Source organism: Accipiter gentilis, chromosome 11 (assembly GCF_929443795.1).
Source record: "Accipiter gentilis chromosome 11, bAccGen1.1, whole genome shotgun sequence".
Taxonomy (NCBI): domain Eukaryota; kingdom Metazoa; phylum Chordata; class Aves; order Accipitriformes; family Accipitridae; genus Astur; species Astur gentilis.
In genome coordinates this window covers 15382993-15407748 of record NC_064890.1, presented here as the reverse complement: position 1 = coordinate 15407748, position 24756 = coordinate 15382993, and the positions used below count along the sequence as shown (strand labels likewise).

Sequence of the window (24756 nt, the reverse complement as noted above, 5' to 3'; positions counted from 1 at the left end):
TAATCCCATGGCTGACACAGCATGCTCTTAGACTCTTACACCACAAATGTAGTGTGAGAACTGAACAGAACAGTTGGCCACATTAAGATTCAGATTGACAAAGACAGACTGAGGGGGGTTTGTCAGCTGATGTAAAAATTTCCATAGGGAAAAATATTAAACCCTGAATAAATGGAGGAATTAATCCACATATAAGCACTTTCAGGACCTAGAGATGCCCTTCGAGTTTTCCCTCTACAAATCCAAAAGACACATGTTCATGGGTCCATGCACCCTTAAGTTCTCCAGACAAGACCATTTCTAACCCCTCCAATGTAGACTTATCTCTCTGTTTCAAGGAATTCATATTGTACTGCTATTAAATGTTGTGTTTATCAAGGGACTGCTGTTAGGTCTTTTCACCACCATAACTCACTTTGTTTACATATGGCCTCTAACTTCATATTTGTATTTGTTTATAACAGCATAACATAACTTTTGCTCCATCGGTTAAGAACAACTTTAGAAATATTTAGAAGTGCCCAACTCTGCTGTGACATGACACATAATTCAATAAAATGCCACTGCTTACGCTACTAAGATTTGACTGAGTTGTAATAATTGTGCTAATTATGGTGATGCATGAGGGCACAGAAAAAAAGGCTCCACTGTTCTTGTAAACAGAAGAGTAGACAGCTCTTGCCATAGAGAACCGACAGTCAAAATATGCTTAGACACATAATCTTCCATGAGATTTTTCAGCCCACTATACATAAAGCATTCTGATTTTGGTAGCTTTCCTATATCACAGCTACAATTGTAATAGTATTTTAAAGTTACTAGTAGCTACAATGACAAGAGAAAAAACAATGTTCTTAGCACAGATGGAAAAACAGGTATTGTATTATCAGATTATTATAGAGTCCCTGAACGTAAATATGAATGCAAGTAGAAATGTAAGAGCTCAGATTTAGTATATGCAGAATAAGACCCCAATTCTACACAAGGAGGAAGAGGAGTTTGTGTGTAGTAATGGGTTTGAATTTGAATATTTTTAATTGATTATTATCATTATTATCCTTATCATTATGATTATTATTATTACATATCAATCAGCAGAATTAAACACAGACAGAGGGAACCCACAGATGCCTGCTGTCTCTTAAAGAAAAATCTTTTTTTCTAATCTGTCAATTAAAAGATTTGGAAAACAACAGTTAGTTCTGGTTATAATCTTGCAGTGAACCAGTATCCAAAAGTGAACTACAAAATACTCAAATGTTAATTTCATCATGATTTTTAGTTAATTTTTTTTGTAAATCAGTATTGTTCACTTTTTGTCGGTCTTGTAACTTTTGCAGATGTCACATGTTGACTATCTACAAAATGAGACTTGATTCAATGCACAGAGCTGCATCACTGGAGGTTATTAGGCAGTTAAAATGTTTGATGGCCATAGATGTACAAGTATTTTCTTAATGTGAACCTGCAAAGTTGCAATTTTAGCTCCTAAGCATTTCAGTAGTGTGCATCCTTCATAGGCAACATGGGATATTTTTAATGATATCTCAATTTTTATTTGGTCTTCTTGAGTAGCTATGTTTTCCCATTTAACCCCAGAGTATCATTAGTACTGTGTGCTTATATTTTGTCTGCTTGAAGGAAATAGTGCCTGAGGAACACTTATCGAACCATAGGTTTCCAACAAATGGACTATCAAAGGACAACATATTTCTATCATTAAGAGGAGGATTTAATTAAAAAATTCATTAGATCTCTAAGACCGTAACTGAGGTCCATCCACATCAGGCCTCTGCAACCATATTGCCTTTGTAAAACGTCCGATGAAGAGTTTGATGAGAGAAGTGTAGGGTGGCCTGTGAAACATTTTGAATGTCACATCAAAATGTCTGTGAAACAACTTCTCATTGCATGTAAGCCAATGCTTAAATATCAAACATATTCTTTACTTCAGTTGCCTTTAGTTGTCAGGCATGTCACTCACTATACCCAAACACCTGCTAGGGCCTTTGAGATCCATTTGGACTGAGTACAGAATTTGCAGTGCTTATCAGAAGATACTATCTTTGACTCTTCCAGGTTGCGATGGGAATCTTATTAGGACAAAGCTCCTCGCAAAGCGAGCACATCGACGTGAGGAGCTACAAGAGACTTCGCTGTACAATAGATGAGACACAATTGATTTCTGGCACTCCACTTCCAGCCTCAGCCAGAAATACAAGACAAACAGGCTTGCTTTCTTCTGTGATTTCAACATGTCTGCTTCCTGTACGGGCTGCAAATAGGACATACCATAACAACTGTCAAAATATTTCAGAACCTCTAGCAAGGTGTGATTGGAGCCGGCTTCTGGAAGCAGCAAGGCCTTGGGGAGCCACATGAGCAGGCTGTTTTAGGGCCCAAACATGACCTCCACCAAAGGCATCGCAGCGTGACCCTCACTCAAACCTCTTGTCTGAGTGGCCCCAAACTTTCAGAGCTGGGCTGAAGTAAACTCGAGTGGCTTCCAAATGCCAAGGGACAGTCCGTCCAGGATGAAATCTTTTATTTTTCGGTTCTGGCAGCCCTTGGGGTCCCTCCCTTCAGCCCACTCAGGCGCACCACCTGGCCCTGCCAGGGATGAGTCCCCATTTACAGCGGGGATCAGCGAGCTGCTGGGAGATGGGGACAGCCTGTGCGCCTGCACTTGGGGAAAATGGCAGGAGGGGAGGCAGGCCTCTGCGCTAAGGGGAAGGGGCCTCCAGCCAGGGCCAGGGCAAGGCTGGGAAGGACTGCTGGCTTCCCAGGGAGAGGCAGAGGACAGCTGGCTGCTGAAGAGAGGGGAGAAGGGGGCTTGCCCCAAGCAGGTGAGGAAGCATTTAGAGAGGAGAAGAGGGCAATTCCAAACAGCTTTGTGAGGAGAGAGGCAGGTCGCTGGTGAGAGGTGGGGAGATGACTCAGGGCTGAGAGATGTATGGGAAAGACCTGTGCTCCACTGAGGGAGGCAGGGGAGAAGAGAGACTCCTAACTGCTTTGCAGTTAGGATAAACAGCAAGGCAGGGCATATTAAAAGACATGGTAGTGTTTGGTGAGGCAGCTGGGCCCAAGTGGGAGGGCGGTGAGTGAGAGGCTAGGAGTGAAAACCAGGCTCCAAGATGGTGCTTCAGCGGAGCGACCTGGTGGGAGATGAAAACCCTCCCTGCAGTGTTAGGGTAGAAGTGACAGAAAAGGGAGAACACAATTCAGAAAAGGGAAGTGTTTGGGAGAAAGAGGGCTATGAACAGGAGAAATATGGCATCTACGTTGAGAAGGAACAGAAGAAAATGGATTACGATGCAGTAAGGGAGACGCAGTAAGTTGCTGTTGTGTGCTGCCAACACACGCAAACATGGCTGGTGAATGGAAAGTTATAATATACATTATTCAGCAGGGCAAACTTAATTTTTAATGAAAGTATATTTCTATGCCTACCTCATGAGAAATGTGTGAAGATCTTTGGGGACCCATGTTTTGTGGTTTTCGTTATTCACATGGGCATTGTGAGAGAGCAAAGCTTAGGAATGTAGCATGCTGTTTGAATGCAGACTTAATACTGAGGCAAGGTAACTTTCTCCATCCCCAAGTGTTTTTGTATCTCAAAATCTCAAGAACTTTGCCATATCTTTCAAAAACACAGGGAACTCCTACAAGTTTCTTCTTTTCTGTCCTAACTGCATGGTTAAGAGCCTTCCTCTACAGTCTGGATATGGCCTTCAAAAATATTATTGTTGCTGTTATTTACCTAGAAACAGTTTCAAATAAAACAAAACAAATAAATATTTAATAAGTAAAATATAAGTGATTCACTGCACCAGTGCTAGATATGCTAATTTTAAGAAGCAGTACGAAACATGCACTGACAGTGTTTTAAAACAATTCCCCTGTGGTCTTTCCCAAGTACCTATCAATACAGGGAAATTGAATTTTAGCCTGTCAAGTGCTCTTTGATCTGTCATTCATGTCTCCCATCTTCCCAAATAGCCACATCGTTAAGAATCTACCTCTCAGTCTTCTGCAGTGAATGCACTCCCCTGACCTGGTCTAATCCTCAGTTTCTTGCCATAAGTCCACCTGATGGAAGTGTTAGACCATGGACCTTGGGTAGTGTGTTTTAAGAAGTGAATTTGAGATCCATGTTTCATACAGGTTGTATGATATTGCTGAGACTGGATGTTCAAGTGTTTTGTGGAGGCCAGGACATGGGGAACATTCTTGAGGGAGAGAAAATATTGGAAAGGAAGATGGGTCTGAACTGAAGTCTCAGACTCCTAGCTGAAACCTGAAACTCTTGCAGAAAAAAATGAAAGTACTTTGCTTCTCAAAAGCAATTGTAAGAGTCCCCATGTCCAGTGACAATGCATGTCGGCACTATAGAAAGCAGTCCTATGATACACTGCTAGTAACCATTACTAGCTTTGGAATCAGAAACACTCCAGCTATGGTAAAACAGTAGATAAGATAAATCATCCTCTTGAAAAGCAGGATAAATTAGCTGTAGTACAGTGCTATGTTAATGCATTTAGACTATAACCAATACCTGAGCAAAATTGTTTAGAACAAGCTTTTAGACACTGGAACTGAAGGACGTGCAATTTATTTTTTCATACTGAAGGACGCGCAATTTATTTTTTCACACTGCTTGCATAACTATTTGGGGTTTGAAATGTGTAGTAACTGTTGATTTCCACCTCTAGTTCATGGCCTTTTTTTGGTAGCATTTTTTTCTTTAAAATTCCCAGAGTTCACTGTAATAAATTATCTTATTGTGCATTTTTTGTTCATAGATCTGTGCAGTATACCTCTCTTCAGATTTCCCATTTCATCTGATTAGTGCTGCTGTAGTGTTTCAAGCACTGTTTTGTTCTGGGTGAAGCAATTCACAACACTTGTTTGAGAAATATGTTTTTCTCACTTAGAATTTCTTTTTCAGTTCTCCATTTTTCTGACTGTTTCTTTTTTAAGTGCTGGCTTCTTTGGCTAAGATGGAACCAAAAGCTTAATTTAGATTTTTTTTTTCTTGTGGTAGTTCAGAGGACAGTAAAATAGGTTTCCCTGCTATAAGTGCCTATTTAATACAGTTTTCTAGCTCAAGTCTTCCATGATGGCAGTCACATGGTGTTTGAGACACCTTCTGAAATTATGAAGAGATCAGAAATAGTATAGGGACTGAACTTCTGACCAGAGTGACTCTAGAGAGACTGGCTCATAGCGGCTTTTACATTTGGCTTGCTAAGTGCAAAGTTGTTTTAATGGCCATCCTGTATACATCTTTTTGCAGAAACCTAGATATAGGACTTTTAAGTATCTGTTTCATTTAATGAATTTAGCTACTCTAATTATCACATAGCAGACTAGGATGCTACACTGTATTAAAAAAAAAAAAGTTTCACAATCAGTTTCACCAGAGAAAGGCAGGACTATCTATCTGGGTTTTGCACCTTCTCAATACAAACTTCTCTGGTATCTTTTCCCCTTCGGTGCAGCTGTAGTATTAAATAGAAACTTCATTCATCCACTGTGGAAAGAGAGACTACAGATAGATAATCTACAGGTTAAAATTAGCAAGAGTGTAAAAATCCACTATAAAAATAATTTTCACACAAGTCAACAATACACAGCTCAAAATCCTGGAGGAGGATTGAAGTTTCTGTACTTTTGTGACTGACAGCCAGCTAGTTTGCTGGTGCTCTTCTTATGCAAACTCCATCACTGACCATCTTTAAGGAAGTCCCGTGATTCGTTTACTGTTCCATACCCACCAAAGTAGATACCTAGGTTTAAAAAACTGTCTGCTATGTAAAAATTTCTGCTGTGTAAGACAGAATCACTACTGTGGTAAATCCATTGCAAAACAGGATCCTGAGAAGTACTAATGAATCTCTTGCCAAACTGCTTAAATCATAATGTCTTTGTCTCAAGAACATCATATGTTTATAATCTTGTTAGGATACTGAAGCCTTATACAGCTGTTTTTTTGTAATACTTTTGTTGCCAGTTTAAAGTCATCTGGTGCACTTATTGCCAGGTATTCATGACTTAAAGCTGAGGGTCACAAATTTTTGTTGTTGTTGTGACTACACATGCACCTTCAGCAAGCTCATGATGTGTTCTCAGTGTACAACAGTGGAGTTGAAATGGAATCGTGTCATTATTTATCTGTACATGGTGATGACACATGATAGCCACATGTGAGAATTGCTGTTTTAGTTTGTTATCTCTTAATATTTAGATCCTGAAAATTATATAAAAGTTGGACTGATCTCCACATAAGCCAAAGATTGATACATAGCTTTGGATCTCTTCTAAATGTTGTAACTTTTCCTGTGCTTTTATAAAACCCAAGTCTTTAATTCTAGTAAGTAGATATAGGAACATACCATTTTTATCTCCTGGTTACTTAGTGGAAAGCTTGCATTTGGAGATCATCTTATTAAAAGACCAGTGATACATGGATTAAAGATTAGAAGTAAGGGTTCATCCATATTTTGCTGCTTATTAATTAAAGGCCTTAATTTGCTTACAGTTTACTTTTTTAATTCCATGTTACGATTGGATCACTGTAGTATTTAGAAGCTGCAACCAAGATCAAGGCTGCATTATATTAAATTCTGAAAAACCACATAGTAAAAGGAAGCCTCTACTTGGCAGTTGAAATAAAACAAGATCCACAGGGACTGAGGAGGGAAAGAAGTACCTTTCCTGACTGACTTAATTATTTTTCTACGGCAGAGTGACTTGTTCAAGGTCACAGAACTAAATTTCTGTATTGGTGAGCAGGTGGAAAAAAACAGAGGATGTTTAATCTGGACTTTCATGTGCAGGTTTTTTACTAATTATTTCCTATAGAAGTAAGTCTTTTGTGCTGATGTTTGTGCCTTTTACTCCCTCTTTTCCTCTCCACTCATAACTTTTGCAACCATTGTTTAATAAAAACAAATTTGAAAGAGGAGTAAAAGTCTTAAATAGAATTGTCTTTCTACAAATTTTGTGAAAGCACATGCCAGGAAAAGGGAGGAAGAAACGATCCGAATGCCCTTGCTATGGTAAAGCTGCAGCCTGAGTTCACATTCACAAGACAGAACTACATACATTCCCAGGCATGGGAAAATCTTCTATAATGTCAGATCAGCTCTCTTCCTATTTTGCTATAGGGCTCCAGAGGATAACACACAGTTGTCCATGCTACATACACTAGTTTCATTTGGCTCCAATCTGGAGTGAAGTTAAGTAGTGTTCTTGGGGAGGACCCCTGGTGCAAAAGGGAGGCTACTTTTCTGCAGCTTCACAACTTGCACCCTACAAGCCAACAGAGACAAACATATCTATAGTTTGCTCAGGGACGGGGTTCATTCCTTGGTGCAGATCCTAGAGGTAGCATAAATGTAATCAAAGCAGAACTTGCACTTTTCAAACAAAAGATGCTGCTCAGGCATATCTGTCAATTGTGGAACCATTGGTTTAATGATGATGTTGCTCTTGAATACATATGGTAGGGAGGATGAAGAATTCCTTTAGGAGGGCTTTGGAAACCTTTCTCTCGAACTGTAAGTCACTGGATTGTTTCTTTTTAGGAAGGAGTTGGTGCATCTTGCATCTTTGATTTTATGCTAATTTTCCTTCATATGGTCTGTTCCTGTTAGAGCCTAGACTGTAGTTCTGCAGTGTGTCATGGTAAGCAGCACGTAGATTAGTGCCATGTGTTAAAGTTGGAAAGTTTCTTCACTTTTTTTGCTTGGTTTGTGGCAGCTTGTATTAAATAGTTTCCCCCTCCCCTTTTTTCTCAGTTGTGTGGTTAGGAATTGCTTTATTCCTTGTGTATCCTGTGGCAGTGTTTAATATTAGTTACGATGTTTGGCCATACATACTTCCCTGACATCTTACGTCAGTTTTCATTGATGGGGATTTCCTGGGTGCTCAAATACCCTTTTTTTTTGTATCTTCTCTGCAGATACATGTCTTGGGTAATCACAGAAGTGTTAAGGTATAAGCTGTGCAGTGTAACTTCTTTAATTATGGGACTATCTGACTGCTGTCAAGACTTTTGCTCAGCTATCTTGCAGTGAATTTGAGCACAAGTGCCAAACATGGTTGACTATTAATTTCATGACATTTATCATTCTTCCTAAGGAATTCCATCTTGCTATTCCTGACCAGTTTTATGTGTAGTGTGCAGAGTTTTCAACCTCAACATAAGCAGTTTCTATTATTTTTTTTCCTCATTGATGATTATGTCTCCTTATAATTAAAAACATCAATCATATCCATTCCCAGCTGAATTTTGCTAGACCAAGTCAAGCTCTTCTCCTATGATAGACTCTTAATTCCTCTGATCATTCCGATAACCACACTTTTTTGTAGGAAGATTAATGTAAACTGGTGGCTAGATCTGTACTTAATATTCCGGAATAGGTCTTGCCAGGGCTTTGTATTATACCACGACTACCCTTCCTGCTTCTGGAAACTCCATGTATAATACATGGAGTTAAGGTCACGCATCTTATGGCTGCTTCATGTTAGCTGCTAATAAGCCTGCTGCAATTGACTGGTTCTCTTTTGAGGCACACTTTGGTGAGCTTTCTGCTTCTTTGACTGTTTTAATTGTATTCCTGTCATTTCTTGTAGCTAATGTTACATGACTGGAGGCACTCTGGCCAGGCCATACAGTATGAAAGCTTTTAGGCTTGCCTCCGGGTATTAAGGATGGGACTTGCATATTCCAGCTACTTTTTGGAAGAAGAAGTGGAGTGTGAATGCTGTCTGTATTTAATATCGCATCTGTTGACAGTGTATAAAAAGCAAATGCTGTCTGTCCTTTGGCCCAAACATTTATCCATTTTAGCACTGTAAAAAGCCTAGTCTTAATGAAACTATACGAAATTTACTTAAATCCATTGTAGACTGTAGTACCATGTACCTTTCTGCAGGCAGCAGTGCTGACTTCAGCAACTCCTGTCCCGCCGCTCCGGCCACTGCTCCAACCCCTGAGCAGGCCCTAAACGCTATTCTGTTTTCTTGAGTCTAGATTAATTACGTGCTCTGCTTCAGTGTTGTCCCACAACAGTCTGAACAGGCAAAAAGTGAATGGTGACAAAGGGTCTTAAACGAGTGGCTGGGAAGAGAGGTAGGATGGGGAAGGGACCACGTAAAGCCCGCACCACCACTCCGAGAAGTGTGTGTTGAACCGTAAACTTCAATCGTCAGTACTCTGCTGGGGCTGTACAGCTGTATGAAAGATGCTGCATGTGGAGTCGGTGAGACTGCTTAAATGAAACCAAGTCCTTCACCAGCGGTGTTTATGTTTGGCTTAATAGGCGTGAGCTGGAGCAATAGGCTTATGCTGTAACTCCTTACCCAAATTAGGTATACTGCGTGCAAAAATGTTCACAGGAGTGTTATTTTCCATTCTTACCTCGATGGAGAAATAAACCAAGAATGACAGAGTCCTAAAAGTAGAGGAAAAGCACGTACATCCCACTGGTTATGTATAGCGAGATGAAAAGCTGGGTGTTATTTGAAAGGAGCGGAACCTGTGAGTTCAGAGCTGCGGCACCATAGCCTAAAACACCAGAACAAGAAAAAACCCATTTGCAAACAGATGAAAGCCTGTAGTCAAACACAGATTAGGTAGTATTTGGACAACAAAATGGCTGTGGTTGTGGTTATAGGTGATCCACAGGAGCGAAGCTGGAAGAAGTCGGGGGGTGGGGGGGGGAAGCCCCGGCACCGCAATCCGGGGCCCTTTCCGGGCCGCGGGGGCCGTGCCGCAATTACCGAAAGCGCGTCCCAGGGACTTACTGCGGGGCGCGGCGAGACGGGGGGCGCAAAACCCCGGGACGCGCAACGCCAGCGGCTGCCTTCCCGGCGAGGCTCTTCGGCCGCCGGCCCCGCTCCCCTCGGCGAGGCGAGGCGAGGCGAGGCGGCGGCTCCGCCGGGCCGGGCCGAGCCGAGCCGGGCCGCGCCACTGCGCGGGGGCGCGGAAGGGCAGCGCGGGTCCGGCGCCCCCCTCGGGGCGGGCGGCAGGCCCGGCGGCCGGCGGCGTCGCGGGGCGCGGCGCGCAGGCGCGGGGGGCGCGGGCATGCGCGCTGGGCGGCGGGGAGCCCGATCTGATAGGGAGCAGGGGCTGACACTACCCCCGTGTGGGCGGCGGAACGTCCCGAGGATGACGTGCGGCGTTCTCGAATCCCGTGTCTCGCTCGCTCGCTCGCCGCCGCCGCCGCCGAAGGAAACGGGAAAAGCAACAAGGAGGCAGGAGCAGGCGCGGCGCCATGGCGGCCCTGGAGCGGCCCGTGCCCAGTCCCGAGGCGTTCCTGGGCCAGCCCTGGGCCGCCTGGGTGCGGGAGGCCGCCCCCCCGCACGCGCACGGCGCCGCCCCCCCGCACAGTAAGGGCAGGGACCGGCCCGCGGCTCGGCACGCCGCTCCCCTCCCCCGGAGCGCACGCAACGGCAGCGGCGGGGCCGGGGGCCGGGGGCCCGGCCGGGCCGGGCCGGCCCCCACCACCACCACCCCCACCCCCCCCCCGCCCTCCCCGGGGCCGCGCCGCGCGGCGGGAGGTGCCGCCCCCCCGGGCGCTCAGCTGACGCGCCGAGCCCCCGGTGCCATGTGTGCGGGAGGCGCTGGCGCACGCCGCGCCGTGCCGTGCCGTGCCGTGCCGCTGCCCCGCGGCGCGGGCTCCGCCGCTGGGCCGGCGCCGCGGTGGGGGAAGGGGGCGAGGGGGAGGATGCGCGGCGCGGAGGGGCCGGAGGATGCAGCGGGGGGGGGGCCGGAGCGTGCTGCCGCGGGAGGCCCGGCGGTTCCGCTCCCTGGCAGATGCTCCGACCATTGTGCTTTTGCTGTCGCAAATAGAAACACTGCTCACCTCCTCACCTCTCCTCCTCCCCCCGCCAAACAATAAATGCACACCTCTGGGCCCTCGGCGCTTCCTGACTGTGCTTCTCTTCTGCAGGTGTAGATCTAGAAGAGACTGGAAAGGAGGGTGGAAAAAGCAGGGAGGTTATGAGGCTTAATAAAGAAGGTAAGTGGATAGTGCTGGCACACCTCTCTACCTGTCTGTCTCTTGGTGGCTGTGGGTGACTGTGGTTTGGCCTTGACAGCGTAGTCTAATAGCGTACGGATCTCTCTGCCGTGAAGAATGTTTCGGGGTTGGATACGCGCAGGTGACTGTCGCTGTGTCAACTTCTCCTGAAGTACGAGGATAACAGGTGTATGCGTGCGACTGACAGACTTGGTAAAAGATAAGGCAATTTTAAGTCAAAAGACAACTACACATCAGTGGCCATATTGGATTTTTTTCAAGGACCCCATCCCTTGGTGCAGTGTTTCACTTTCTTCTCTGTGAAGATAAGCATATAAACCCCTGCATCGACTTTAAACCTTATATTATCATTAGCAACTGTAGCGGGAAAACATTTTCACTCGCGGAGAGAAATGGTCTGTTACGATCTTTGAGTTCATTCGCTTTAGCTCAAGTCACGTTTTATTGTTTTATTCTCACTGCTGAGCGTGACTTGCAGTCAGCTGAGGGGCCAACGTCTAATATTATCTTAACGTGAGGCTAAGCCACGCATATTATGCAAAACAAAATATAATAGGTCATTTTAGGCCATAAGGTTTTCTGGTACCATAAGTATGAACAGACAAATTCCAGGCTAATGGCATTTACTAATATGCCATGTCTGACACAGTTCTGTCAGTTGCGGGAGGAGAAACTTCAGTGGTGAGTGTAGGCAAATCAAATTTACACATTTCGTTTGTGATGTGCGCCCTTAACGTCATGCTGGGGTAACACCTAATGCAACTAGTGAAATGGTTTGAGATGTATTTTCCTATAGCTTTCTGTTTGTTTCTGTTCTGTTAAGAAAGCGGTATACATATACAGCCCTTCTGCCGTGAGAAACATGTCTTGTGAAGTCAGTTCATAATGAATGATCCCATCATAGTGAAACTTCGGTGTGACTTACTGATGCTGGGAGAAATCCCGCTGTTACGTGTAATGTCATCATATATATTCTGAAATGGTGTTAAGTTTCTCGTTACATTATAGTTTTCATTACATGTGCGTTCAGTTTTGAGCATCTTGGCAGCTTAAAGGAATCTTGTGTTTTCTAAACAAGCTCTTGAAGAAAGAACGAATTAATCAGTAATGTAGACTTGTGTGATAAACTATAAAATTACATGGAGGACATATTAAATAAAATTATTTAAAATACCATAAAAGCTCCCTTTTGAAAGACCTTTATAGCGATGCCAACCTTGATTGTGTCCCTGTCTTGATTATTAGGTGCCTGAACCTCTCTATTTTGTGAGCCCAAAAATAAGTTAGAGGCAGAACTGGGATTTTCATGTAGTATATTTATAGGTAAAAGGTTCAAGGCTCAAACAGTTTGTATGTCTATCATTAAAGTTGAGCATACATTTGATTCAAAAGTAATCAAACAAATCATGCTACTGGAGCTTGGCCTTCATAAGGAGTTCAATTTGTTGAGATAAAATTTTTTGCGCCTAGAAGTCCCTGAACACAAACTCTTATTATAAGCTTATTTGAGGCATAAAGTTCAAAGCACATCCCTACTCCTTAGTCATACATAATATGCAAATTGTTTCCTAGAACGAGTCAGTTTAGATTATCAGCTCTAGTCTCTCATTGTTTGTTTCTTGGGGGGTTAGCGACTCCATCAAAGGAGCTCTATTTAAACTCACTATCCAGAAAAATTATTTCCAAAGTATAATGTCATTGCTGACGTTATGATAGTGACAGGTGTGAAGCACTTATTAGCTTTTATAGTACTTGCATTGTAATACAGTTTAAAAAACCAAAACTGACTGTTATATTTAGAAAATAAAAAGCTTTAGGAATTTTATCACTTCTAAGTAGTAACTTGATTTGGATCACTTAGAAAGAACTTTCACGAAGTTTGAATAAATTAGTGTGTGTTGAAATATTTCTACCGTATTCACTTAAGCAGTCTGTTAATACAGGTGTTTTCACCACACCCATCTGTGTGTCTGAACACCCACTGTAAATCTTCCTTAAGCCTCGCTATCCTTATTAATAAATGTGGGGAAAAATTTGAAGAGTTAGATTGGTCTGCAGAAAACATCACTCCTATACTTGCAGAAATGCTTGTGCATTTATTTTGATCTTGCACACGTCTGTTGCGTGATGTGATGACTTTTTTTGTCTGCTTTGTTCATAGACAAAGGGTCGTGGTTGTGGGAGGTCTTAATCCCAAACCCAACTCATTTTTCTTTGCAATCTTACCTATTTGAGCAGGCTGCCTTATGGCATTTGTGGTGCCAGGAGATCATAAGCAGTGTCTTAGAAAAATCAGACTTTACTTGTATAAAGTAACTGGGGAATGATGGACAGACAAGACTTTAAGTATCATGTCCTGCTAGATAAAGATAAATCTGATCTCGCCACATTTACTTTTTGTAACATTTGTCTGCGTTTTGTCAACTTTAGTCGATGTGACCAGGTTTACGTGGCCATTCCCTTGTAAGCAGTTAAGCAAGGAGCCTTTTTAGACTAGTGAAACTGTGTGTGGAGAACATGGTGGGGGGAAGGGGTGGGAAGACGATGGTGTCCTCCAGAACACGATAAGGTGTTTCTCTTGGTTTTGTAGAAAAAATTATGTCAGATGTCAAAAAGTGCTTCCAGCTAGCTTCGTCCCTGCATCGTTGCCTCCTTTCTCGTTGTGTACTATGTGTTTAGAGTGATGGGCTCTCTTCCTCCTCCTCTTGACCCAGGCAGGGACCTGGGAGGCAGCATTCCCCAGTGGTAGTGGGGAGAAACACTGCCAATCTCTGCTGCTAAAGTGGTTGATGCTACTTAGCACATCCCTGGGCAAAGGCGTTGCAGCCTGGCTATGCTGTTCATTTCTGTAATGCAAGAGATGCACCGAGGCCATGTGCCCCATCTTTAGGACAGAAGTAAAGATGAAGAAATATTGCTCACTGCTTTCCTTTATTCTACAGTGTCTATGTAGGCAGCACAGAGGGGGAGAAATTTCCTGAAGGTTTGTTCAGTTTTGCAGATGGAATTCCCTTTTGCATGCTAATACTCGCTTCAAATACGGTATCTCCATGGTTGACTTTTACTGGCATGTAGATTTGTGAAGAGGGCATTACAAAGTTGCAGGTGTTCACAGAAAGTGAAAAATTTTATGCATTAATATTCGGGCCAGAAAAAAACCCAACTTATCTGCTTATCTAATCAGGGAACAGAAACAGTATTGTGTAACTTATCTGACAAATCGCTACCAACCAACCGGCTTAGCTAAAAGTGGGGTTATCAGAATTGGAGCAGCATTTAGAATTTATATTGAATTTTTAAAAGTTGAACGGCATATATGAAGAATTGAAGATTTTCTTGTAGATAGCACGCATAGTAAAAGGAGTCTATACTGGTTTGACAATTTGTGTCCTGTAAAAAGTCACAGTAACTGTATGCCTGAGATGGATGCAGTGATCTTTTATTATCAGTCATAACCTCTAACTGATTTTAGATTAATTTTGGAGTCATATGTTTTACTTTATACAGTATTTAAGAAAATAATAGAAGGATGTGATTTTTTTGGTTTTACGTACAGAACTCTTATTAATACCAGTTTAGTAAATGTGCAAGCATTAAGTTCTGTGAGTATTTCTAGGTAGGCACAGCCTGTAAAGGAGCAAAATATATCCAGTGTATCTTCGTGAACTACAGCAGGGTTACATATGACCTATGGGATTTAGATCTATATCTGGGTACTTGGTGTCATAGTCAACTTCAGTTTCTCAGTTCAGTGGGTTTGTATTATTGAGGTTTCAATCTGATAATGTGTGTGTTTTGTCTTAGATAATCTTTTCACTAACCATACTGACTCATTGTTTAACATTAAGGATGTTACATAAAAAATTCTGTTCTGTTTTTCTGATGTTGTGTTAAAATTACAGATTTTCTATTATTATTGCTCAGCCCTAAACTTCACTGTTTTACTTGATGATTACACATGCAGACTGGAGTTTTGGATCTATTGGATAGTTGTTTACAATATATTTTTTTCTATTTTGACTTCCCACATAAATATCTGATGGAAAGCTTTTTGGTAATCCTTTGGCAACATCAGAACAAAATTAAAGGGATACTGATTAGTTTTGCTTTTGGTATTTTCTTATTTTTCAGAATATTATCTTGATGATTTTATCATTCTTCATGGAAAAATAAGAAGTTAAGGAGGTTGGGCGATGGTAGGGAACACTTGTATAGGAAAAAAAGGATGTAGCATACAACATTCTACATTATGAAAAGCAAGAGGAAGAGAACCAAAATTATTTATGAGGAGATTGTGAAAGAAGGCAAGACAAAACCAGCTGGTTAATGTAAGCACAGGGATTGGAGTTGATCTTATTTATTTTGTTGTTTACTAGTGGTTTGCCAATGATGCTGTTTGTCTCCTTTAAAAACATATCAAACAAAAAACTTAAGAATAGAACATTCTTGTTTTTCTTAGCCGCCTTCATCTTTTACCTTTTTGTGGTGGTGGGGAATGTTGGAATTGGCTGAGAGGGAAAGAAAATTATAACAAAGTTTTAAACACATACCCCAAAAGAAGGAGGTGAGGTTATTGAATTTAGACCACCTTAGCTGGTTAATTTGCGATTGGTTTTGGTTTTGGTTTTGCAGTGGGCAAAAGAGAGGGGTGAATGTTGTTTAATTTTCTTTCTCTTCCCTATAAGCTAATAAGGTCTTCCAGAGATACTGGTTCTTAAACAGATGTAATATTCAGATGGAGCTTGATGGGTGAAAGAACTGAGAATTGGCAGGGTAGAAAACTGTGGCTGTTGTCAAGAGAAACTTTTTCTTACCGTTCTTACCTTTATGCTGGGAATAAGAACAGTGAGCGAAGGTCCCCATGGGGGTTTTCTTTAGGATGAGGAATGACAGTGGAATTGGAATTCTGGTGTGCATTCTGGTGTTTAAATGCCTGATCAGTTCAGTATATGATATCTGACTCCAATATTATTTTCACCCCCCCCCATGGACAGCTTCTGCAGGGGGGTGGCACGGATCCTGATTGTGGCTGTCACCTCATTTAAAGTGTCTCAAAAAATGGTGACAGAGGAAGAATGAAACATTATGTATGATAGTGCCCAGAAATGTGGTCAGAATTGTAGTTTATCCTCATAGTTACACAGTTGTTTTCTGAAACCTATGGTTTTGTTTGTCAACCCTCACACTGGATAAAAAGAGTGGCATAATGGTAAGGTTCTCTGATCAGACATTCTGTGTTTTGAATTAGAATTTTGATGTTATTCAATATGTATCTAAACCTGTCGTGTTATAAATGGCTTCTTTAAAAATTCTGGGTTTGTCAGGTGGCACATATCTTGATGGAGTTCAGGTGATATTTCTCCCAGTATTTGTGCAACAGTTATTCTCCTGTAGTTTAAGGTACCTCTTTCAATCGCTGGGCGGGGAAACCATGTGTGATTTTCTGTCAACTGACAGCACTGTCACTAAAGATGTGTATCCTGGCATTCCTTCTACTTGCTGTAATTTATAACCAGACTTGAGAAAGAGGGAAATGATGCGTTTACTAGAGTGTACCCCAAGCCCTGTTGTCACTGCAGAAAGTGAAATGACATCTTGTATCTAATTTTGATTGAGATCTAAAAACACGTGTGTGTTTTCTTGTTGATCTGCCACTGCATGTGCTTAATAGTTTATAGATGAAATACAGGTTTCCATGTATAAAAAAAGACTACACAAGAGTTGAACCATTTCCACTGCGAAATGGACTAATTTCCTTGAAATGGGCCTTTTATTCTAGTTAATTAAAAATTAGGTCATTATCAGATTCTGTTTTACCTTTGGAGCAAAAAATGTTAGCCGTTTAACCAAGGCTGAGGTATATAAGATGGAAGCAGTGGAAAATCCTGTAGAAAACATGTTTCAAATCACATTTTGTGTGGAACACAGGAGTCTAGTGTTTCTAGTGGTGCTAGTTTAGATTTATAACGCTGCATGCATTACTAAGAAAGATCACCTTCAGCAAAAATAGTATATCAATATGAGTATTTCTTAAAGAGTTAAGTCCATCATAAGGTTACATGAGCGCCATGACAACTTGTTATTAAGAGTAATTGTGGAATAACTAGCAAGAAAGATTTTCAGTTTATATGGTCATGGATTAAGTTACTGAATTTTTCTGTCTTCCAAGTTCAACTTGGGGCAGAAGTTCTTCAGCTAGTCCTTGAAAAAGCTGATTCAGGAGTTAATGGTGCAGGATGCCAGGTGAAGCTAGTGTCTTTAGGTGATTTATATGCCAAAAAACTTGTGGCAATTGCTGTCATGATGCAGTAAGGGTGACAGAGGTGTCTCAGCAAGTCTATAACAAGAAGTCTTTGATGGTACTCTTGCTGGATGAGAAAGAAAGATGCTATGTGGGTAAACTGATTCAATTTTTTATTGTAGTGCTGTGCAGCTGTCTAAGCTGACTCGAACTGGAGATGGAATTCAGCACAGTTACTTAAGACCGATGTGGGGCAGAGGAAAACCAACTATTGCATGCATCATTTCTCTCTTTTTCTTCTTTTTTTTTTTTTTGTCCCTTTCTATGGTTGAATGTTGATGATTTTAAGGGAGTGGGTTTGTTGTAACTTGTTGTATGGCTTATTAAAAGTTATGCTAGAAGGCCACTGAAGCTGCTGGAGGAGTGGGCTTTCTGATTGCTCTTAGCCTTGTACTCAATAGAAACAGAGATGTCTTCCTTACTTCTGAAATGTTGTGTTTATTATTCAGCAATTTCCTTTAATATTTTACTAAGTTATATTAATCATTCAGCCCTTAAGCCCAACACATCTTCCTATTTATCTGTATTCTTGACAGCAGTTAGAATTTGGAATTATTTGGTCTTCCTGCTTTCTGGTTTCTATGTGCGCATGTATTTATAAAACGTGTGGTGTTTGGCAAAAAACAAGTGGAGTTTTCCCAGGTCAGAAAGAGCATCAGCCAGAAGTAGCAAAGAACTTGAAGACAAAAGTTCTAGGTTCTGCACAACTTCTGGTACCAATGTACGTCTAGTGCAGTTTCACTTAATCCTCAGACCCCTCCTGAATCATCTGTAAAACGGAAGCAGTTGTATTGTGACAGAGCTGTGCGCAGTACACAAGGGGTTTAGGCTTGCTTCCCTTTCCGTTCCCTTGGAGCAGGTGTTCAGCAGAAGAGACAGAAGGGTGACTGATGAAGTAACATCAAGATGTAAGAATGACTGGCAAAGGGCAAGAGTTCATGGGGTTTGATTCTGTGTGGTGATCTTTTCTGTGCTCTTTGTTTTAATTTTTTTCTAATATACAGTGTTTGATGTTTTCTGTTCAGTCATTCTTTTCCTACTGCAGGGGGTAGATGTAGGAGGTGGGCAGAGACTGGGAATTTGAAGTTATATTTGGACTGCTAACATCATATAAGTAATAGTTGTTGACAAGTTTGTTGGATCAAAAGTGTCTTCTCTAGCAAGACAAAACAGGATGGGACTGGACCTCTCCAGTGGCAGAATAAGGTGACTTCACCTTGTCGTTGTTCTGAGCTGAAATGGTCAGAATGAAAGCAGAGGTTTACAGAGCTGGAAATCATCATGTGTGTTCATCTTTGAATCTCTGATAAGTGTTCTGTCCTCAGGTGGCCTTTGGGCTGACCACTTGTGATTGTCCAGATTAGATAGATTATCAGGTGGTAGTTAGCATATCCAGTTATTTTTTAAGATGCTCTTAGTTATGTCTCATTGAGGCAGGATGCTGATGATTTAAATCTGAAAAGTTTGTTGGACCCACGCCAACACAGCAACTACTGACAGAGCCAAAACCTTGTTTGTTTGGGGCTGCTAATGGAGACAGTCAGAGAACAATGATCTGGATGAATATAAGTAATTCATCTGTTACTGCCATGATTAGGGAGGCAGTATTATTATTTGCATGATCTTAATACCTAGCAGCCCCATCAGAGACTAGATACTACTGTGCAGGGTACCAGCTCAGGGAGGAAGGGTGTGTGCATGTGTGTGTTGTGAAATTGTTGTGCTGCAGAGAAATAATTTTTTAATATATGACAAAGCAGGAGTTTTGATATTGACAAACAAAAGCACTTAGTTGCTCAACATGATAGGTGGTAGGCTTTAGCGTAAACTGAAGTGGCTTTCTTAAAACCATGGCAAGGAAAGTTTTAAGGTGATGTTCAGAGGGCAGTGAAGTAGTTTTGCAAGAGCTTGGAAGGTATTCTTACTCAAGTGTGGAAGCTGGCGTGAATGAAAATACAGACTGGTTGTTAAAAGCTTAGTAAATGCATACTGACTTCATGGGCCAACTAGAAATGTGAGCAAATGGTGTGACAGCAAGTAGGATGTGGACATTATAGTGTAGGTAAGATAGAGGAGCCTGGAAAGCAGAGTTGTTTCCAGTGTTTAAAGTTGGAATGGAGAATTGTGCATAGAAGGATGCAGAGAGAATAATGGTAGATCAGTATGACAATATAGAAGAAAGAACTTTTGGAACAGTGTAAATAAGCAGGATAATGTTTGTCAAGATGAAAAAGAAGAAAATTTTAGTAACTAATGTGAGGTGAAGGCCCAGGCAAATCTTTAGGTCTGAAGATGTTTAGACAAGACTTTGTCCTAAGGATTCAAAACAGGAAGAATCGTTTAGATTTAGATGTAGCCCGAACGAACGGATCAAGAGAGAAGTCATTGTCAAAGATGACATAGTATTTCATATCTGAATGATGGGCAAGATGATAATGCTGTCCACAGTGATCAAGAGACGAGTTGGAGAAAAGAGGATGGGAGAGCTGAGATCTAAGTTCTGTTCTAGCTGTATTGAGCTGAAGCTGACAGCTACTCAGTGACAAGAGGTGTCAGAAAGACTGAGGTTTTTTTGTTTAGACATAAATCTACTCTATTTGAGACCTATCTCCTCCTTAGGAACTGAATTTGTGGATGAAATTCCCAGACATAAGGGAAGGGGCAAAAGACGTAGCCCAGTGGAGCCCTACTAGAAGACAAAGGAGCCTCCCAGTGACCTGTGAAAGGGTTGGTACAGAGAGGAGAGAAGCAGGAGAGGGTAGAGTCATGGAAGTCAGAAGAGGAGAATGAATGCTTCAAAAAGAGAAATGTATTTAATTTTTATGAAGAATGCACAAGGGTTATGGAGAATGGAAATTATTAACTTATTTTGACATTGCAATAGTAAAAGGTTTTTAGACATTTTAGTGAAAATAGTTTCAGTGTAGTGCAAGAGACAGCTGAAGGGAGTTCAGGATGAAGTTGGAGACAAAAGTGTAATTTGTTATCAAACAGTTCCTAGTGAGCTTAGAGGTGAAAGGATAGAAAGAGAAGTAGTGAAGAGAAGCACAGGGTCAGAAGTAGATTTCCAAACATAAGAAAGACTGGCTGTCCCACTGTTCTGTCAGAGCAAGAGGAAAAAGGAGATGTGAGGTATGAGGTGATGTGAGTGAGGCAAGTGGAGATTGGGACAGATGTGTTTCATATCTATGGTACGAGGAAGAAGGGAGAGCTGTAAGGAAGAGAAAGAGGGTGGGAAGGGAGAACGTGAAATTATTATTATGTTTTCTGGCTTTCTCTTGGAATAAATATTTGCATTCTATTGTGGAGAAAGAAAGGGATACAAGAGAAAAGGTTTGAGGAGTGAGTCAAAAGTAGGAGGAAAAAAGGCTGAAATTGCAGGTGTGGGTTCAGCTCAACTGGAGGAATGGTACAGCTTACTAAGCAGCGGGAGAGAGAGAGAAAATGTGCAATAACCTCATTTCCAGACTGGTTTCCTTTTCTACTGCAAATTGTAGGACAGGCAAGAATAAAGCGAAGGAAATGGATAGTTAAGATGAGCATGGGTTCAGGATTGGTGGAGCTGGACCTAGTTGTGGGAAGGAAAAGCAAAAAACCATCAAGGGTGGAAACAAAAAGGGCAAAAAGTATTGTGTCGGTGAGAAAGAGGGTGGAGTGCTGGGTATCAGAAATAATGGGATGGGAATAATGAGCAGTCCTGAGAGAGGAAATTGATGCCATTCAGTATATGCCAGGTCAGCCTTTGAGTCAGGTTCACAGATGAAGGTTTCTTTTAGAGATGACTGGAGAGAAGACTGATGGCAGTTTGTGCTATCTGACAGCCCTATGCTTGAATCCATAATGTGCCTTTGAGAAAGTTCAAAGCCTTAAAGAGCAGCAGCATTTTGGAGAAATCCAGAGAATATTGCCTTGTCTCCAAGGAGAGAGAAGAGTGTGTAGACCATGGATCAAAGCAGAATGCTTCCATGCTCTGGTGACTGGTCATATCTATCATATCACATGATGGACATGAAAGTAGTTTGCTTGCTGGTTTCTTGCTGAGTAGTTCTGTTCTTTGCAGTGCATCGTAAGTAGATAATACGTCTACGTGATCTATCACATAGTGATACTGACTTGTGCTTCCTGCTTCCAGAGCCGAGACAAGGCCATAGGATTACATTATCATGGACTGGGCCCTGGCTAATGTCATAGTGCGCAGGGTGTATCATCAGAGCTCAGGTGCGGTGGTACAGTAAACATGGTTGTATGGCTTTTGCTTGTCTTGCAGGGCAAAGCAAGCTTGTTGCTATCTACGTGCTACAGGCAGGCATGCTTTATGATACAGCCTTTTTTTTTTTTTTCTGAGAAAGCAGGACTTACTGATTTTTGAGGTGTTACATGGAATGGCTGTTATTCATGATGCAGGCTCCTCAGTGTTTAAGAAGTTAATATCAGATTTTAATGTCTCTTTAGTAGATGTAAACATCTCTGGAAGGAAAGAGACGGGAAGAGGAGAACGCTACAGGAAAGAGTTGTTCACTCACGCACAGAGGATTGAGCTGATCCTTTGACTTGGAAGGTTTTATCCATTACCTTGCCTTTCTCGAGCAACTTTCTGCCTGTCCCTGTATGTTATCAATGTTCAGTCATCCCAACAGCTTATACATACTGCCTTGCAGAGTTACTGAGAAAAAAAGAAAACAAAAAAGTCTTCAGGTTTTCTCTTCAGGGTCTCTCAGGGCTTTTTGTGCAATATCATGAGGATTTGTGCTTCTAACCTGTATTCATGTTTTCATTTTATTTTTGGCTTTTTAGAATACTTGGAGAACATTGGGCAAATATACTAAGAAACTGAATGCATAGCAATGGAAAAATATAAGGAGAAATGGGATAAAAAAATGTTTCAACTCTTTAAATTATGGTGAGCCGTGTGTATAGTGCTTTTAATAGAGTCTTTGTACATTCTGTGCTTGGTGTAAGTTTTCTTCAGCTACTCTCATAATTCACAACACACTGGGTGTGAAAGTTACCAAGTCTTGTAGGTATTTAGATTTTGAAAGAGGTAATGCAGCTTTACATATTTTTGGGTTTCTTGTTCATCAGAAAAAAAATATTCTTGATTGCATCACTGAAGGAGGGAATGCTGCAAGTTTTATTTTGCAGCGTTTATTATTGTTTCCAGCTTTTCAAGATACTTGTCACTATTCTGACTGTTTGTTTTCCAAGCTCTTTGGCATATCAAAGCTATTGTAAACCTTTATTGCTTTCCTGGAAGTGTGAATTTATCCTGAATATGAGGTTTTGTGGTTGTGTTTTGTTTTTTTTTTTAAATTCCTTGTTATTAAATATATATTTGGGAAGGTTCTAGAGATGTGTAATGTTCAAATGATGTAACGTATAAAAGCAGTGGCTTTAAAAAACAGTAAGATATGGTCTGTATTTCAGGGAGCTTACAATGCAGTTCAGACAAAGCCATAAGCAGTGTATGTCGTGAAGACAAAAATCAGTCTATGAATGTCAAAAAAATTCATGCAAGCAGCTATTTTAAGGAGGAATTTGAAGGAGATAGAGGATAATTATTGATGTGGAGGAAACAGGCATCAAAGCTGATAGTATAGCACACAAGAAAGTAATGTACAGAACAGATTTCTAGTGAAAGCAGTTTATTTGTAAAAAATAGACTCTCCCTGTTTTGTTAATACTGTCTTACTGTCTCGGAGCTGGAAAGTGAAACTAATTGTAATTGCCAAACGACAAAAATAACATAAATATTGGAAGATAAATCTTAATCTTCCTTAACTCTGTTCCCTAAACATGCCCTGTGTTCTCCAAATACTTAAACATTCCCTTTCTTGTTAGGCTTCAACCTCATCTGTTCTCTTGAATGGTGCCCTAGTTTTGATACTAGGCAAAAAGTGAAGAGAAACTAACACACTGTGTGTGCAATAACATTTGTCATTCTTTCATACTCCTTCTTCTGTATTAGTTCTTTTACGCCCCTTTGTTTGTATATTACCGGATCAGAGGATAAATGACATGGGAAATTCTAAGCAGCTTTGACTTTTTATGGACTTTCCACCTTAGAGTGAATCTGTTGTGTCCAAATGCCTCTGAAGTTTGAATTTATTTCAGGAGAACCCCTTGAATGTGGGCTTTTCATGGCAGATTTCTGACATACCATGTGCAAGCATAGAATGCTAGAAAAAAAATACACAGAACAAGCGCTTTTAAAAGCTTGTTCATTTTAGTACTATGAGGTTGTGAGAGAGAGACTTTCCCTGTGTTCAAAATCATGTATTAAAGCTGCTTTGAGTAATAATCAAGGCAGCGTGTGTATATCCAGAGGAAGGGTATGAAATGTGATTCATGCATACAGTGTGAGGAACGGCAGAGGGAGCGAGTGAATGGGAAGAAATCATGAGAATAAACAAGTTGACTACTGATAATGTTTATAGATCACCTTTCATTAGAAAAAGGCCCAAAGTGTTCTACCAGCTATGTGCAGAAATTAATCCATTTGTCACTGAAAGGGGGCAGGGGCATCTCTGAACACAAATATGGCTGCTGCTGAAAGCCTAATCCTACCTGCGCTGGAATTAAATGAAAGAACGCTGAAAGCCTGCTGTGTACTGACAGGGTGTAATCCAGTCCTCACTGAAATATGTTATTGCATAATGATTTGGAAAGGAAAGGAGCAATACCTTGTTTCTAGATTACAAAGAGAATACAGGTGCATAGAATGTATTTCTTTACCAAAAAAAAAAAAGGCAAAATGATCAAAGCTTGTTACCTTTGCCTGTGACAGGTCATGGCAGGCTTTACTGACTAGCACTCTGTTTACTGGTTTCCAAAAGGTAATACTCCCATTGGCACCAAATTTTGGTCATTAAAATTAAGCACTGATCAAAGACTGCCATCTTTCAAAATACATTGTTGGGGTTAATCGTTCTATCAAAGAACAGTTACCTGAACCAAGCTTATGAGAATAGGCCAGTTCTTGTACCAAAAACCCACAGTACTTCACTATATTTTAGCAAGTCACCACAAATACTAGTATGGTGCTTTTCTATCATTTTAAAATTACTTGAAAGTAGAATTTTATGTTAGTGCTCCAAAAGCTAGATTGCTTGCCCCTTTCCTGTGCAAACATCACTAGCATCATCTTCTTTTCTGCACCTGCTCTGCCAGCAAAGACCATGTATACTTTACCAGATACGATCTGATAGGATCTTACAATCTCTATTCTGATTTTTTTTTTTTTGTCAGTTTGCTTTTTTGCCCTGTTTGTGGAAATGCTTATCCTAGATATTTCATGATTTTACTTGGGTTCTTTTTTCATCCAAGATAGGAAGGGAAACTAGCTAGTGATACAGTAATAATTGTAGATTATAAGTGGCAATTAATTTTCACTACATGGGTAGATTT

At 41.1% G+C, this 24756-nt stretch overlaps 2 protein-coding genes across 7 annotated transcripts in view; one reads left to right on the top strand and one right to left on the bottom strand.

Annotated features, from left to right (window-relative positions):
• CDHR3 (cadherin related family member 3) overlaps positions 1-9855 on the bottom strand; it is a 68382-nt gene extending 58527 nt beyond the window's left edge. The window contains exon 1 of the mRNA XM_049814014.1: positions 9814-9855. The gene's annotated coding sequence lies outside the window, so the exon portion shown is untranslated. The remainder of the gene's footprint in view (positions 1-9813) is intronic.
• A 288-nt stretch (positions 9856-10143) lies between these two features.
• ATXN7L1 (ataxin 7 like 1) overlaps positions 10144-24756 on the top strand; it is a 130913-nt gene continuing 116300 nt past the window's right edge. For 5 of the 6 annotated variants that reach the window (XR_007507613.1, XR_007507615.1, XR_007507617.1 and 2 more), the window contains exons 1-2: positions 10144-10398; positions 10962-11030. Coding sequence is in view for 1 of the 6 variants with exons in the window: in XM_049813604.1 (XP_049669561.1) it covers positions 10284-10398; positions 10962-11030 (184 nt within the window). In the remaining 5 variants the exon portion in view is untranslated. The remainder of the gene's footprint in view (positions 10399-10961; positions 11031-24756) is intronic. The other variant, XM_049813604.1, reaches the window with a different exon arrangement.